The sequence below is a fragment of the Schistocerca serialis genome, chromosome 9 (assembly GCF_023864345.2).
Source record: "Schistocerca serialis cubense isolate TAMUIC-IGC-003099 chromosome 9, iqSchSeri2.2, whole genome shotgun sequence".
NCBI classification, from domain to species: domain Eukaryota; kingdom Metazoa; phylum Arthropoda; class Insecta; order Orthoptera; family Acrididae; genus Schistocerca; species Schistocerca serialis.
The window spans coordinates 438,857,859-438,876,248 of NC_064646.1; the positions used below are offsets into that span (position 1 = coordinate 438,857,859).

At 42.7% G+C, this 18,390-nt stretch overlaps 1 protein-coding gene across 1 annotated transcript in view; it reads right to left on the reverse strand.

Moving 5' to 3' along the window:
• Positions 1 to 3,557: 3,557 nt before the first annotated feature.
• The window catches only part of LOC126419691 (outer dynein arm-docking complex subunit 1-like), a 231,550-nt gene continuing 216,717 nt past the window's right edge, over positions 3,558 to 18,390 (reverse strand). Inside the window, exon 7 of the mRNA XM_050086875.1 lies at positions 3,558 to 3,880. Coding sequence (XP_049942832.1) covers positions 3,558 to 3,880 — 323 coding nt within the window. The remainder of the gene's footprint in view (positions 3,881 to 18,390) is intronic.

Consider the following 18,390-nt stretch of genomic DNA (forward strand, 5'->3'; position numbering starts at 1 on the left):
GAAGCGTTGTCTCACGCGGTCTGCACGTCCAGCACGAACGCTGGTCCAACTGAGGCGCCAGGTGGAAATGGCATGGCAAGCCGTTCCACAGGACTACATCCAACATCTCTACGATCGTCTCCATGGGAGAATAGCAGCCTGCATTGCTGCGAAAGGTGGATATACACTGTACTAGTGCCGACATTGCGCATGCTCTGTTGCCTGTGTCTATGTGCCTGTGGTTCTGTCAGTGTGATCATGTGATGTATCTGACCCCAGGAATGTGTCAATAAAGTTTCCCCTTCCTGGGACAATGAATTTACGGTGTTCTTATTTCAATTTCCAGGAGTGTACTTATTGTGTTGAACTTTCCACATAAGTTTATGCTTTCTGATGGGTATATCATGTGAGCATTTTAAATTTTTAAAGCCGATCACTAATCGCATGAAATACTGAAAATAAACTTCTTGTTGACCTTGGTACATCGTTAGACAGGCAACCGGCAAGTGGTGAGTAGTTCCCTGCTCCAGGCTATTCGCTTAGTATTACTGCAAGGTGTGTAAATTTTCATAGAAATTTTCCTTTTTCTGGATGTCTGGAATGGGGTTCGTAAGATTTGAGCTGGTTAGACATGGGCGCCCAGCCTCGGCAGAGAAGCTGCGGTGTACAGAGGTGAGTTAGATGTGGTCTCTGCTCTGCAAAGATGCGCACCAGATTGATCCGTTGGTCACAAGGAGAGGATAGGAAAGGAAAGGAGGCAGACAGATGAGGTTTGGAATTAGATGTGAATAGTCGAGTTTTTGTTTAGTAACAGTACGCAGCAAAGAATGGAATTTTTTGGGAATTATATTATGGATTAATGGAAGATTTATTATTGACAAAAAAAGAATTGATTTTTACATTGGTACGATTATACTTATTTGCGGCAGTGGTCTGACAATGTAGCATTCTTGGTTCGTCAGACGGCCAGGTCAGGAATCGTCTTGCTTTTCACTTTTTTGTTCGGATTTATCAATCTTGTTTGAGAAATGGATTTATTAAGTATTAGATTTTGGAATTTTGTTTAAGGAGAGATTATCCATGTGAAGTTTAATTTTTGTAATTCTTGGATTATAGTTACATTATTTACGAGAAAACTTAACTATTACTTAAGTTTCATTAAACGTTATTAAGTCAAATGATACGAAATTGCAATTGAGTTCGTTTAACGCAGAGACATTGTCCGCATCCTATGAGTCAATCAATTTGCAATTTATTTAAAACCATTACCAAAAATTATGAAACAAGAATGATAGCAATGTTTTTAGAGAAAGCTTTGCGCCTTGCACCTCAGTAGTTAGATTTTGCAGCCCAGTTATCAGGACACGCTATCACTACGAGAGAAGTTTGTACAGCGTTATCCCGTGCGACTCGGCTAAACCAAATAGAGTAGAAAAAAGATTTTTTCTTTAATTAAATTTCACAGGGATCAACTTCAGTTTCAGCTAAATTCATAAGATATCGCGACAAAATAGTGTCACGTACACCTCTAATGCCAGGCATGTAACTTCGTGTAATCGTACCAGATAGAGCTAGTTTGCTGTATAGGTCTAGAGAGCCTGTATAGGGAGAGAGTGGCCAACCGGACAATACGGCGGCCATTTTTCTGCCAAACTGGAAAGTCGTAAGCAGTTGTTTACTTGTGACATGCAAAAAGTTTTAAGACGTGACAAGAAGTACTAATACGTCTCACACTTTTTGCATGTCACAAGTAAACAACTGCTTACGACTTTCATTCATCTGATGTAGTACAGGTACGTTAAATCTTTAGCGTTACGCACTTCCGATACAAAACAAATTCTTAACACTATATTTTTTTATTTACGTTACTTTCATTGCAATATGTCTAGTAAAAGAACTTTAAAGGAGACAAATGCAAGTAACGAATAATTTTTACAGCCACTGTATCAAATTTTCCTGTGCTGTACGTAGTAGGCTACTATGAGTATATTATAGCTTAAAGAAAGGCATTTAACGAATGATTTCGCCGTATTGTCTTGTGCTTTTGATTCGGTGAGTGTGTACTCCACTACTCCACTACTGGCCATTCAAAAGTCCCGCCCGCAGTTTGGCAGAAAATACCTCTCGTGGATAACAAACGAAAAAGATTACAACAATCAGGTAATGTTAAATGTAGGCTACTGTAATAACGAGCAAATATAACAAGAAAACTACCGTATCCCTTCTACCCCACAGTAAGTAGGCCCATTAAAAACTGTCTTCAAGAGTACCTACAATTATTTACTACGAATAATATTTCAGCAACCACGGGAGCTGCGGAAAACATGCTTACAACTTGCCTGCGTCAACAGTCAGGCAACAATACAGAAACCAAAATAATGCCTAGTGTTCTGATTCGGAACGAAATAAAGTTTGACGCTATAAAGTCGAATGAGCATGGCACAACAATTACAAGAACTTCACGTTTCCAGCTAGAACTGTCAGATATTGGCTTCAGAAAAGCTTGTGATGCTACCAGTATACACGCAAACGTTAATTACGTACTGCAAACGATATACAACTAAATCGAACATGCATGCACAACGCGTAACAAGTCTCTCAATAATTCAAATAAGTTTTAATCGTTTCCAAAAGTCCTCTGAACTTCAATTCAACTCAAAAGCACGTCGAACAATGGAAGCGCGCGACCGCTACGGTCGCAGGTTCGAATCCTGCCTCGGGCATGGATGTGTGTGATGTCCTTAGGTTAGTTAGGTTTAAGTAGTTCTAAGTTCTAGGGGACTGATGACCTCAGATGTTAAGTCCCATGGTGCTCAGAGCCACTTGAACCATAGGAAGCGCGAGAGACGTTTGGCAGAAAAATGTCGCCAAAGCTAATCAACCAATCACGGGCAACTTCACCTATGGCCACTCTCTCTGTATACAGACTCTCTAGTATAGGTCGGTTTTGTGATGCCAGCAAGCGGCAGAAAAAGGTATTACAAGTTCCTCATCACCCTTCATCTCAACGGTACATACGCCACTATGTCTTACGTCACTCAGCTGGACGGTTGCTATTATATCAAGGTAAGCATTATTGATCGTTTTAGCCAGTGTATTAATGAATAAGTGCAAAGAACTATATATTTTCGTGATCCTGCAAGGTTCATATTTAAGGTTCCAAACCTTAATTTGTAATAATACTTCGTAATATTAGACAAACGAATGTATACTCTGCTGAGGTGTATGGTAGCACTTGAACGCCATAGTGGAGTTCGTTATAGGTCACCATTCAGCATTATAATGGCGTTATAGGTCTAACGTACAAAAGATTTACGTTATTACAATTATGGTACACTACTTACTATTCTTTACTTCATTTTATATATTTACAATACTAAAACAGCCATATTGCATAAAACTGCCGTAACTATTCTAAATGGCATTTTCTTTCATTTTAGACGCCAAAAAGAGCATTATGGTCAGAAGAACAGTTGAAGGCTGAAGTCAATGCAGTAAACGAAGGGATGAGTGTGAAAAGCGCTTCAGAAGTACATAAAATTCCTAGAAGGACTCTACGCAATCATATCCAAACTGGATCACATGCCAGGAAGCTTGACCGTCGTCTTTACCTTAGTAAGTGGGAACCTGTAAGAGTTATCGAGCTGAAAGGTAACAACTGTTTCGTCGTGTTTCTCGTGTTGCCTGTACCTGCTGACGGCGTGCGGGATGATGCGGCGTTTCTGGAGAACGCGGAGCTGGCTGCAGTAACGGTGCAGCCGCGTGTGCCGCTGTATGCTCCCTGTCCGGCCTGTGATGACGGCGCGTTCTGCGCGGCGCCGCACGCCTTGTCCACTCGGCGAGGAGCGTGGCGGAGCTCTTCTGTCACGCCGCGCCGCCCCGACACCGAGCCCACAATTGCCTGTAATTGTTGTCGCCCGGCTCTACAGCTGTCGCTTCAGTGACTGAATAGACACGTAGGCACTCTTATGGTCGGGGGAATGCAAAGAAATGAAAATGTCCGCAACGTATACTTTGTAGCAGTCTCGGCAACACGCCTCGGTACATTATATTTTCTGCTGTTTAAAAATACGCTAATAATCATTTATCAGTCCAAAGATTCGTACATTTAAGGCAACAGTGTACATCGCACGAATGGAGACAAATAGCGGAGCTCCCATAAAAAATTAGGCAACGGCCTTGCCGCAGTGGATACACCGGTTCCCGTGGGATCACCAAAGTTAAGTGCTGTTGGGCGTGGCCGGCACTTGGATGGGTGACATGCAGCCGCCATGCGTTGTTACCATTTTTCGGGGTGCACTCAGCCTCGTGATGCCAATTGAGGAGCTACTCGACCGAATAGTAGCGGCTTCGGACAAGAATGCCATCGTAACGACTGGGAGAGCAGTGTGCTAACCACACGCCCCTCCTATCCACACCCTCCCCTGAGGATGACACGGCGGTCGGATGGTCCCGGTAGGCCACTCGTGGCCTGACGACGAAGTGCATAAAAAGTTGCAGACATTCATGAGTAATACCAATAAGCAATGGTATTAGAATATGCCGTTGTATCCACTTCTACCTCCGATTCTTGATAGAATCGCACTCCCTCGTATAAAACAACGTCAAACGTCTGATTTATTGGCAAATGATCTAACGTGTTAAATACTCGAGGTCAGGCAAAACCCTAGGTTTCGGCGTATCTCAATATGTACGATGTATCTCCTGAACTATGCGTTGTACAGTGATATAATTTTCCATGTGGTATACGCGGATACTGCCTGCAAGATGTATTGCGAATACAGTTGGCGATAAAGAAGTAATAAATAAATACGTCCTGCCTGACACTGAAGCTTTACTGCATGAAGAGTGAAAATATAGTAACATATAACATTTTTTTTCTTTCCTCAATTTGTGGTCGATATCAGCTAGACAAAGTTTCATAAAGATTTGAAATTATCTGCCAAGTTATTCGCTAAGTGCTCTCGTTTCCATGTACTGCCGTAATATAGTGTAGGTAATTTGCGTGCCTTCAGTTACACGGCGTCTATTCATATACACTCGTATACACTTCAATGTAAGCGTCAGTCAAATGAAAACGAGACTGATCGAAAAAAAGTAAGTAAACCAGAAGTAACTGTGCTGGCGTACGTCTTCGCCAGCACACCGGTCGGCACTAGAAAACATTATACCGCAGGCGCTGAACTACGCCTGCTTATGACAACATACGACCGAGACACGTGCCCAGGATACGCACCGACAACGCCCTCTGGGCAGCGTGCATACAGGCTGCCGCCGTCGACCGAGCTGTCTCAGTCTCTCGACCTCAGTACGTAACCTCGAGACTCAGTTTGCTTTACAACTCAATACGTCGCGCTGTGCTCTAGTCTTTCACAGTGATAGTCGTCGCCTCGCACTAAAAGCTAGCTGTGAGGGAACGTTAAAAATGGTTCAAATGGCTCTGAGCACTATGGGACTTAACATCCGTGGTCATTAGTCCCCTAGAACTTAGAACTACTTAAACCTAACTAACCTAAGGACATCACACACATCCATGCCCGAGGCAGTCTTCGAACCTGCGACCGTAGCGGTCGCGCGGTTCCAGACTGAAGCGCCTAGAACCTCACGGCCACACCGGCCGGCAGGGAACGTTACTCATTGTATATAGTTGTGGTATGGACATGGACAAGACTCAAGAATTAGTACATATTATTTGATTGCTGTTGACCATAGAACTTCATGTTGGACATAAATGAAATTAAGTACTCAATTTGGTTCTTGTAATAAAGTGTATTTTAACCACGTGTGCATTTCGTGTGTAGTGAGAGAAAACCGTCCACCCACCTAGGATACCATCCTTCTTCATCCAGCCAGGAACCACAAAACATTACAAGAGGGCGCAGCCACACCAGTAATCACAGTAACTGTTAATACGTTTATCTCACTGAGACAATGCTGTCATGGAAAAATTGTTCGGATGGCTACGGGACCACGATTGTATCCAGGCTGTGTACCTTTTCGTCAGAAGTAAATCGACGATCACAAATACCATTCTTTGGGACTCCAAAAATACGTTATTCGACCTTTCTGGAGGATATGTAATGATTTCTCACAGAAACGTCTGCAGCATAGTCGAAATAACCTTGGCAGCACGTGGGTCAGCCACGTCATCTATACAGAGCCGATCTCTGCCCAAGCAACTTCCATATTCTTTGCACCATGAAGAAAGACATTCGTGGCCGCCGACTTCCTTCGGACGAAGAGAAGCACGCCTGGGTACGATTATCGTTCCATAGGTTTCATCATCATTATCATCCTCATTTGAGACTGATTATACCTTTCAGCGTTCAGTCTGGATCATAGTCCCCCTTATAAAATTCCTCCATGATCCCCCATTCAGTGCTAACATTGGTGCCTCTTCTGATGTTAAGCCTATTACTTCAAAATCATTCTTAACCGAATCCAGGTACCCTCTCCTTGGTCTGCCCGACTCCTCCTACCCTCTACTGCTGAACCCATGACTCTCTTGGGTAACCTTGCTTCTCCCATGCGTGTAACATGACCCCACCATCTAAGCCTGTTCGCCCTGACTGCTACATCTATAGAATTCATTCCCAGTTTTTCTTTGATTTCCTCATTGTGGACATCCTCCTGCCATTTTTCCCATCTACTAGTACCTGCTATCAACCTTACTAATAAGGTAACCTGAATCCACCCAGCTTTCGGTGCACAGATAACTTAGTCTTGGTACTGACGTCCTTCTTGCAGAAGAGAGTAGATCGTAGCTGAGCGCTTATTGCATTAGCTTTGCTACACCTCGCTTCCAGTTCTTTCACTATGTTGCCATCCTGTGAGAGTATGCATCCTAAGTACTTGAAACCGTCCACCTGTTCTAACTTTGTTGCTCCTATTTGGCACTCAATCCGTTTATATCTCTTTCCCACTGACATTACTTTCGTTTTGGAGATGATAATCTTCATACCATAGTCCTTATATTTCTGATCTAGCTCTGAAATATTACTTTGCAAACTTTCAATCGAATCGGTCATCACAACTAAGTCATCCGCATATGCGAGACTGCTTATTTTGTGTTCACATATCTTAATCTCACCCAGTCAGTCTATTGTTTTCAACATATGATCCATAAATAATATGAACAACAGTGGAGACACGTTGCAGCCTTGTCTTACCCCTTAAACTACTCTGAACCATGAACTCAATTTACGGTCAACTCTAAGTGCTGCCTGACTATGTATTTAAAGACCTTTAATTGCTTGCAATAGTTTGCCTCATATTCCATAACCTCGTAGAACAGACAATAACTTCCTTCTAGGAACCCGGTCATATGCCTTTTCTAGATCTATAAAGCATAGATACAATTTCCTGTTCCGCTCGTAACACTTCTCCATTATTTGCCTTAAGCTAAAGATCTGGTCCTGACAACCTCTAAGGGGCCTAAACCCACACTGATTTTCATCCAATTTGTCCTCAACTAATACTCGCACTTTCCTTTCAACAATACCTGAGAAGATTTTACCCACAGCGCTGATTAAAGAGATACCTCTGTAGTTGTTCCAATCTTTTCTGTTTCCATGTTTAAAGGTTGGTGTGATTACTGCTTTCGTCCAGTCTGATGGAACCTGTCCCGACTCACACGCCATTTCAATTATCCTGTGTAGCCATTTAAGACCTGACATTCCACTGTATTTGATGAGTTCCGACTTAATTTCATCCACCCCATTCGCTTTATTGCACTGCAGTCTATTGACCATTTTCTCCATTTCCTCAAATGTGATCCTATTTCCATCATCATTCCTGTCCCATTGTACATCGAAATCTCAAACATTACTGATCGTATTTTCACCTAGGTTTTCCATAGGTTTGCACAAATATTTTTCCATAAAGCCATTGACCGTCTTGTCTCGCAGTGGGATAAATATTTTAAGAGTTATGGCATTAACTTTTGAAATAATAAATAGTTTAGTTACTTTTTTCCACCTGCCTCGTTTTCATTTCGCTACCCCTTGTACTTGAATTACTATGTTAAACATTTAACGTAAAATTAGATAATGATATGTTTTAAATTTTAAATTCTGTCAGTAAAAATCGAACTTTTCTTGACCCCGGTAGTAGTTACATAGACCTCCAACTGGGGTCGTGCACCATAAACTTTATTATACATTTACTAATATAGATGTGGTGAGGACTTGGAGGGAGGGAAAAGTAAAGGGAACGAAGGGTGCGAGAAGTGAATGAAACAAGTGTGATATGAGAGGGAAGGAGATGATGGGGTGACTTGCGGAGAGGTGGGACCCTACACCTATATTTAATATTGTACTAGGTGTTCCATTAATTTAAAGAAGTGGGTGGTTTGTCAGATTGATCTGATCATAAAAGCATAACAGAAAGAACTAACTTTCGAAACAACGGTGGAAGCATAGTGGAAGGACGGAAGTAATTTTTCTATCTGTGATCTAAGATCACAAAAGGTTGTCATGCAATCAAAAAATTTAGATATACGTTAGGGGAAAGCAATAAAACATTTAGTAGTTTACGAGCGCTCTATTTTTAGCCCAGCACTTTGGAATAAACAGGAATTACGAGTAAGATGCCGCAACAGTTCGGTATGAGCCCCGAGAATTATTTCTCCTGCTTTTATATTCTGAAATTTTTCCTGCCTACTTAAGAGTAATAAGTGAAACGAGACACGGCTTCATTGGCACATCAGTTATATGGAGCAGGTGGGTGGGATGATGCAGGACAACACTGATGGCAAATTGCTGGTACATGACGATCCTTTAGGAGAACATATGGACGACGAACAAGGAAAGAAATGAAGGCCATATACATTTTTAGTTTTCATCGAAAAAATAAAATAATGGAGGTACCTTCCCCCCGATTTCCAGTTTACGTCTTATATCCATTTCAACTCTGCCAAAGTAAATAACTGATAAAATTTTTCTGGTTCACAACTTGAAAACATAAATAGATCTCCTAGAAAATGTAAACCTCAGTTCAAAATCTTTCATTTTGTAGAATTGTAGAATGTGAATGAGGCATTATCTCGCTGCAGGCCAAGCCAACTAAAAAACGGATTCAATTCATGTTGCTGGACGAGAGCGGCTGCCGTATTTCCCCGCTAGGCCGCCCACGTGTGCAGTGGGTAGGCAGCACGCTGTAGGCACCCCCACCCCCCCCCCCCCCCCCCCCTCTCATGGCCCGGAGCCCGGCTTCCAGCTTTACGAGCGCAGTAACTTCAGATCTTGTCGCCAGCTTATCTCGGTATCAGGGCGCACAACAAGGCAAGCACATAAATGGATATGCAGTCTCTGTTCCGGGGAAATCGCGTTCACACGATTCTTGGCTTTCACAGTATGCTCTTTTTCTCTTCAAGAAAGGTGGAATCTGCGAGAAGCTATTCTCGTTGTTCCTGCTACCTACTTACTCTTATTTTCTATGGAATAAAGGGGACGTGGGAATGCAATGGAGTGCCTCTTGTTATGTTACGTACAAGAACGTGATGGATAAGCTAATATCAAATGTTCCAAAGTAACGACAAGTGCCGGAACGAAAATCAAGAACGATACAACTGAGAGGGCTGTGAGACGACATCAGCCAATAGCACGCTGACTATGACGTCACCACGACAGGAGCGGCATCTACACGAAGAGAATGAAAGCGACGAGCCGCCTAGCCGCGGCCGCACTACATGAGAGTCACTAGAAGGGAGGCCCTAGTAAACGCGGACTGGAAGAGGGCACTAGAAGAGCCGCAAAGATATTAACGATCATATTTTCATCATGGCAGCAATACCAGAAACCGTTAAGAAATTGTTTCGAACGAAAAACAGCCCACAGTCGCACTAATTATGTTTATACTACATCTTCACCTTGGTTTTAACTATAATAATACAGCGTCCTCAGAAGTCATAAGCTTCAAAAAATGAAAACCGTCTTAGCCCAGCGGCTGCGTCACAATCAATAAAATAAAATAATTTCAATGGACATAAGCCTGTAGTTCTATTTATGATCGAAACTGGCTTGTATCTGTTGAAGTTATTTTATTTTATTGATTGTGACGCAGCCGCTGGGCTAAGACGTTTTTCATTTTTAAAAGCTTATGACTTCTGAAGGCTATATTATTACAGTTGAAACCATGGTCAAGTTGTAGTATAAACATAATTTTCATTCCAAACAATATTGACGATAGCAGTGATTTATGAACTTTTGTGAATAGCTTGCATGGAAATTGTATATATCAAGGGGCATTGATTATTTGCATGTCGCCATTTGCTTGCGACTCATCATATAGAAACGAAAGTTAAGTATTGTCAGTTTATTTACTGTAATAAACTCCATTAACATGCTTTGCTTGTATGTCGTCTAGCTATCCGAGAAAAGAGGTTCCTAGGCATCCTATAAGACACCAGTGGGCAGATTGCCACATCAAAACCTCGGCACAGTTACTTCACTTGTGGAACGTCATTTCTGATGGATGAGTTAGTCACTTATTTTTCTTTTCTACTGTGCTACGACATCTTTTCGCAGAAAAATGTAGCAGAACCCGTTGCAATACTGACCGTACGACTTATTTTAGAAGAAAGACTCAAAAAGAGGGTAGCCTACTCTGCAAAACATTATGACCACTGGTTAATGGCACGCTGGCCCGCCTTCGGAACGAGGTGCAGCGACGATACAGTTTGACAAGTCCTCGTTAGGTTTCCAGAGATATGTCACACCAGATGTTTGTGCATAGGTCACCCAGTTCCCGTGAATTACTGACCGGTGGTTCGTGGGTGTGGAGCTGGCGCCGGATGGCGTCTCAGATGTGTTACGTCGGATTCACGGTAGGTGAATTTGAGGGCCAGCACATCTATGTGAGTTCACCATCATGATCCTGAAGCCACTGTAGCAGGATTCTGGCCTTGTGACACGCACAGGTGTCCAGCTGGAAGATGCTGTCACCATCGGGGAAAATATCAGACATGAAGCAATGCAGGTGGTCCGTTGTAATGTCGGCGTACTAGGGGAGAATATTGTTCTTGGGGGATAGTGTACCTGGGATCAAATTATATTTATTGGTCCGTTTCTCAATCTAGCGACAGGTTTTCGAATCACAAAAAGGTGTGCACACTAGGGACCATCATAAGAAGTTTCTTGCATTTTCTACTGTTTTTTTTTTCTTTTTTGTGTGAGACATAATGCTGTGTTGTACAGCATTTGTAAACATTCCTACTTCTACAAATTCCAGTTCTTTTCAAGTCGCAGTCAAAGGAAATCGAGACATAAGGGAAAAAGCAAACAAATTTTATTGTTTCAAATGTAATAGCCATAACGCTAATACTTGTATCCGACTGTGACACAAGATGGTCCATGTCTTGATGGAAAACTGTTTGCGGTTGCTTGCGGAACCACGATTGCACCCAGGCGTGTATCTAAAATGGTTCAAATGGCTCTGAGCACTATGGGACTTAACATCTATGGTCATCAGTCCCCTAGAACTACTTAAACGTACCTAACCTAAGGACATCACACAACACCCAGTCATCACGAGGCAGAAAAAATCCCTGACCCCGCCGGGAATCGAACCCGGGAACCCGGGCGCGGGAAGCGAGAACGCTACCACACGACCACGAGCTGCGGACGCGTGTATCTCTTCGGCCTGAACAAACCGACGACCACAAATGTCTTTCTTCAGGACTCTACATATATCGAAATTGCATTGGGAGAGATCGGGTCTGTATGTAGATTGTGTAGCAGCTTCCCAGCTTCTGTAGCGTATTCGAAACAACCTTGGCAACATGTGGGCAACAGAACGGGGCCATCCATCAAACGTTTCTGGGCATTTGGACTGGATGGCGCGCTTTAATTTTTGCAATGCACGTACTGCTCTCCATGGAGTGTACCTTCATTGGGTCAGACAAATAGAAGTTGGAAAGTGCGACAGTCGGGCTGTAGGGTGGATGAGGAAAAGCACTCCAATAAAGTTTTGTAAGCTCCTATTTGGTGCGCAAAGTTATGTGAGGGGTCTTGCGTTGTCATGGAGAAGGAGAAGGTCGTTTGCCTTTTAGTGGAGCTGAACACACTGAAGTCGTTTCTTCAATGTCCTAAGTGTGGTGTCACCGCAAGACACCACACTTGCTAGGTGGTAGCCTTTAAATCGGCCGCGGTCCGTTAGTATACGTCGGACCCGCGTGTCGCCACTGTCAGTGATTGCAGACCGAGCGCCGCCACACGGCAGGTCTAGAGAGACTTCCTAGCACTCGCCCCAGTTGTACAGCCGACTTTGCTAGCGATGGTTCACTGACAAATTACGCTCTCATTTGCCAAGACGATAGTTAGCATAGCCTTCAGCTACGTCATATGCTACGACCTAGCAAGGCGACATTATCATTTGCTATTTATCTTGTGATGCATGTACCGTCAGACCGATGTTCACCAATTATGGATTAAAGTTAAGTATTCCAGAAGCTACGTACCTTTTTTGCTAGTCACTATTCCTTTACCTGTTCCAGACCTCACGCCAGCCTGCGTGAGCTTAAACGCGTGCCTTTCGGCCTCCTCTCATAGTGGCTTGGCTGTCTTGCCAAGTCACAACACTAAGGATACCACAATACGCTTCTGAGCTGACCATTGCACCATGAGGGAAGACATCAAACAGAATAACCCCTTCAGAGTCCCAGAAGACGTCTCTATGACCTGAACGGCAGAACGTGCAACTTTTTTCTTCGGAGGAGAGGTGATGTACCGCCACTCCGTAGAAATAGTGGCGCAATGGGGCTCCAATACTCAATTCTGATAATAGATTTATATTAAAGTAATTAACTGATCAATTAATTAACCTCCACCCCGCACTCCTAGCCCCAGATGACGTCATAGGTTTTCCGAAAATGGCACATGAGTCCTCGTCCTCTTCTCCTCCCCTATTGACAGGAATTTCGAATTTTGGCGATAATTTCGAATTTTTGGTGGGAATTTAAAAAATGGCTCGAATTTCCTTGTTCCAAGTCTTTTCTGACGTCCCGCCCCATCCCACCCCCCTCCCACCACCACCCCCCACGGGAACTGAAGGGAAATTCAAAATCGCATTGCCCTTTATGGGACTTAGCCCCCAGTCCTTTTGGGCAGAAAGCCCAAGAGCATCCCCTTACACAGGGAAGATGTCCAGATGCAGGAGAGGAATGTTAAGTAAGTGTACTTCTTTTATTTAGAGTGGGAAACTGAAGTAAATATCACTCCTAATTACGTAATTAAGCTTAAAGATTAGGCCTAATAGCTCATCTTTATGCATAGTGCTAAAAAAGGAGCGCCTAAAATCGCAACACAGCTCAAAAATTGACAATGTCATATAAAACTGGTGTTATCCAGCTGGGGAAAAAGATTCGCAATAGCTCACTAAAATAGTGGTAGATATATTCAAACTCTACATAGGGTGATCCCTTGACCTACAAGCAGGCAGGACAAGAATGGAGTGGAATGTACTATCTGTATTTTTGGCAGGAAATATCTTCACCTGATGAGATGTTAGCGTTGACAGAGAGGAGTTTAATAAGTGTATTACCTGTAAGCATGCAGCTGAGAACTCCATCTGTCACTGTTTAATGTCGGAGTTCTCTACAGACTTCTCCCGCTGCATTGCTCGTTATACACCCTGTAGACCTGATGCTCAAAATGCAGGAAGGCCAATACAAGCTACCACAAATCACGGAAAATGCTTCGCAGTTCTAGTTAGACATCGAAATTGTCGTGGAAAAAAAACAGCACTCGTATTCAACGGGTCATAATGCGCACATATACTGAGGATTGAGAAAATCATTGTAACAACTACCGCAATAACTGACCCCAAAAGAACGCACCAGGAGAAAGGAGCGACAGCTGCATGTGTGTTCTCGACGATGTGTGGTCACAAACTAACCAACTTAGAGCTAGTCTTTTCTCTCCCCTACCGCACCTCACCTCTTCCACTCCGCACCATAGGTAGGGATACAGGTCTTTTCTATCCTGTCACTGATGGTCTTCAGAAATCAGTGACACATATACGAAAAAGCACTGGACGCCTCCTGCAAGCTATTAAACGTATTTCTTGGAAAGACTGCCACCCCAACCCCTGCCCCCCTGGAACAACGACCAAATTCCGGAGAACTCTCCTGATCACTTTTTTCTATTGCCCGCTGATTGGGAAACAGGCAGCTGCGTCCACCTCTGCTGCCCGCAGCCCGTGCTATATCTTAGGCCAGCTGTAACTGGAGGCTTTGCCTCTCCAGCTGAGCAGGCAGTCGGTGTTGTCGATGCCGTCAAAAGCTGCAGATACACAACAGGCTGCGACGCCAGTGGGCCACAAAACAAAGCAAGGTAAATGGCAGCTTTCCTGACTGCGTGCCGTTTGTCTAAAAGTACAGCTTTGATCACCTGTGGAACACCACCCTATGCCTCCAGTAGCACCACCTGTAAGAGCGCGCCGTTCTCGGATGGAATACACTTCACTGTACCAAATGTATTTAACATCAACACACCTCCTATAAGCGAGCATCTATTAATGAAACACAATCGTGATGACAATAAAGAGTAGTCTTAGTTCCACAAAAGTAGACGCAGTCCAATTTCTTCTAGTCTTATGAGCAAAATCATTATAGTTTCAGAGCATTCATCATGTTCAAATTATAAATTGTCATGCACTAGTTGATTATATTCTTTTCAGATAATTGAATTATCACTATAGAAGGGCATCTACACAGTCATTTTTTTTTTAAATTTTAAGCTGCAGCATACAATTCACATCTCTCCCTCCCACCCCATCTCCCGTTATTTTGTGACATCCACACAAAGTGAAAAAAAACTACAGCACTGCCGCCGATTACAGATGACCCAACTGTTGAGGTCGGAGTTCTATAACAATACATGTCACAGATGTATTAACATATCTCATACCTCGTGTACATTTCACCCTGTGTAAAATCAAAAAAACTTCTACTAATTTGCTGCGAAAGCTACCGATCACTGCAGAAAGTCCTCGTTATTTCGGACCTTTCATTCGACTAAAGGAAAAGCGAGAACTTAAACTGTGAACCATACTGTCTAACTAAACGTCTATGTTAAGCGATTTCTTTCAGTTTGATTTATCAAATTACATGATGTGTGAGCGTCCCTGGCGATCAAATCAGTGTCTGTAAATAAATTGACAGGCACATGTATATTACAATCATTTCAGACACGTGAAATAACATTACAGAATACAACATTTCACGCTGTCTGCTAACATGTCGGAGAAAACACAATTAATTTACATTCGGTAACAACAAGCTATAATTCAGGAGGATGTTTTGTACACTATGGCAGGTTCTTTTTCATCAGCGAAGTGGTGTATCTTGCTGACATTTACGAAACGTAAAAGACAAATCATGAAAGCATGTCTCGTAATAGAACCTCCTAACATCTTGCGGTAGAGAACCCTGTAAAATTTCTCTGATACGACGAAAACAAATATCGTCTGTGTGCAGATATCTGAAATTTTTGCTCCATAACTCGTCTCTGCCGACCTGTGTGTAATGTTTCCGCCACTCAGTAAGACCATCAATCGCAATAGTAGCAGATTCTTGTGTTGTAGTTTCGTAAGCAGTTTGGTCTCAACAGAGCAGACTATTTCACACAGTCTAACCACATGTCTTTCATAAGCAGTCCGATACATTGTTTTTCTGTTGTAACACCTCTAGGCAGTGTATGATTACAGCTTTGTACAATGGCATACATTTTGTTTTTGTATCATGACGTTGAGGTACATATGTGTCAGGTGCTAAACCGACATCAACACATTTCGATCCACTGGCTCTCACAGAAAGCTGAATATCACATGGTGTAAACTATGCTGCTCCCACAACACACAGAATGGTAGAAATAATACACAGAGGCGATGTTTCTTATTGTCAAAAATGTGGAAACATCGCAACATATGGAAACTGGAAGAGTTTGTGACACTGTGGAGCGTTTCGAAACAGCTGTCCAAAGGTGATAAACACACATTTAATCTCCCACAGTGACAAGATAGCAGATCTCTTGGCGTTCCATTTTGAAGATCATTGTTTCCTTATATCACAGTCATGTACATTATCACTGTTTCCGGGTTGACTACTCCAGGAAGGTGCTGTTTACAACACAGTTAGGGTAGTAGAAATAAAGAGATATACTGTTGTCTTACTGGTGAAAGAAAAATATGTGGTGGGCATCACAGCGCATGGAAATAGGATGAGTACGCGGCATTGAGGAACGTCTCCAATACGCTGTGTGAAGGTGATGGTCTCTACATTTAATCCCATGTTCAACAGTGACAAGTAGCAGATATCCAGTGTTCCGCCAAGGCTCGCTCCATCTCAAAAAAGTGAAGTCAGTCAATCATTATGTGGTAATCAACAGCACACCAGGGGATGGATGGGATAGAAAAGACACCGTTAATATGGAATGATGTATTGTAATAAGCACCGCAGTTGATAACGTGATCAATTTGAGTAATTTTACCAATTATTCCATATTTAAATGCCACCAAGTGACACAGCAGAATGCTTCCCAATTTCTGTATCATTGCTAAGCCACCCCTTCACTGCTTTGAGAGTACCGTATACTAGACTGCTAATACAGACAGATGACTGTGCAGTACCTCTCTCGATCATATACACCAGACAGCGTCCTATACCAATGCAGTTGGGTTATCTACATATTTCTAGTACATCAATCATCGTGTGGACATTACGATTACAACATCCCACCTTCATAGGATAAAGTTGGAGATTGAAAGATCTCCCCGCATTACCCTTGACCAACCCTCCCTACATGAGGGTAGTATACTCACTACATTCCATGTCTCATGAAAGAACAGAGCGCACTGTGTCTCTATATGAATGGGAGTCACAGGTTATTCTCACATTCATAGGATAAAGTTGGAGATTGAAAGATCTCCCCGCATTATCCTTGACCAACCCTCCCTACATGAGGGTAGTATACTCACTACATTCCATGTCTCATGAAAGAACAGAGCGCACTGTGTCCACAACTGCTGTTCACCGAAGAATGTTCTGAATCAGTCTTACTCGCGGCACCCATCCAAGTGCACATCTCTCCAAATGCATGTATGTTGTGGAAGGTAGCACCCCTTATCGGTGTACAGTAGACATGCAAGTGTTTTGGGGATATAACAGATGGTTAAGAAGAAATGCGTGGTTTATGCATGATGGAGCTCCAGATGGATGGAGTTTGAAACATTTTATGTAAATCAACTGTGCTATCACTTCTGGAATATTATTCCAGTGTCTGGAGTTAGTACATCAAGGTACCAGTAAGAGAGAAATCATCATAGAGCATGATGATGATGTTTGGTTTGTGGGGTGCTCATGTGGAATGCAACGCTCCTAATACTCTAACACAGGACACAGACGTCCATCATCTGACATACAACCACCCTCATGAATGCTTATAAACCAATTAGATGGAAATCAGGAAATTGCTGTTCTGTCTCTTACAAAATTGATAGATTTTATACGTCTTTTTAAGTCGGAAACGTACATTTCCTTAATCACGTTTCCCGTGTCAGTTGTTCTTGTTAGCAGTAGTTGCGGTTTTGATGGATGCGGCCGTGTCTCACTAGGAAATAGAGCGAGGAAAAACGACATGAATATTTCGATAGTCGATTCATTGAGTTACCAACCATGCCCAGCTGCATGAAAATGCACACGAAGAAACAGAGACTTCTTACGAGGGAGTAAGCACCACGATCAGTAGCTAAAGGAGATGTAACAGTCTTATTGCTGTTTACAGTAGCATCACCACAGCTCTGGTAGCATTCCTCTTGCACAAAGAAGTCATGGTCTGCTGTTAGGTAGCTTTGCTTATACGTAGGATAATATATCAATTTCATGCTAACACCACGTCCCTTGAGCCCACCCTCCTCATACTATTAGGGCACAAATATGTGGCACCAGTCCACTCTGCTACACAGCATGTTAGGGAAAGGTTTAAATCTGTTAAACACACTGATTGATCTTCTTAATATGTATGGAATAAAACTGCTTGTGACAAGCAACCCTAACTCGGTGACATCTATATTCGACAGCATATGTAAGAATACTGTTATGGAATGGGACACATATGCTTTAATACAGTGTTCCATTGCGACACATAGATCGCATTTGTTGAAGTGTGTGTTACGAAAACTGATGTAGTTTACAGGCATAATTTTCAAGCCTTTCCCCATCTTGAGTGTCCGGGTACCCCCAACACGCCTCAGTTCCCAGTATTTCATTGTATTTTTCTCTAAGTTTATGTATTCCCAGTCAGCCTACGTAATTTTGCCAGGTTTTCGCGATTTTAGATATATCCTGATATTTTCGTCAATTATACGCATTTCCCATCAACTTGTCGTAAATATACCACGTTTTCCCCAATTTTT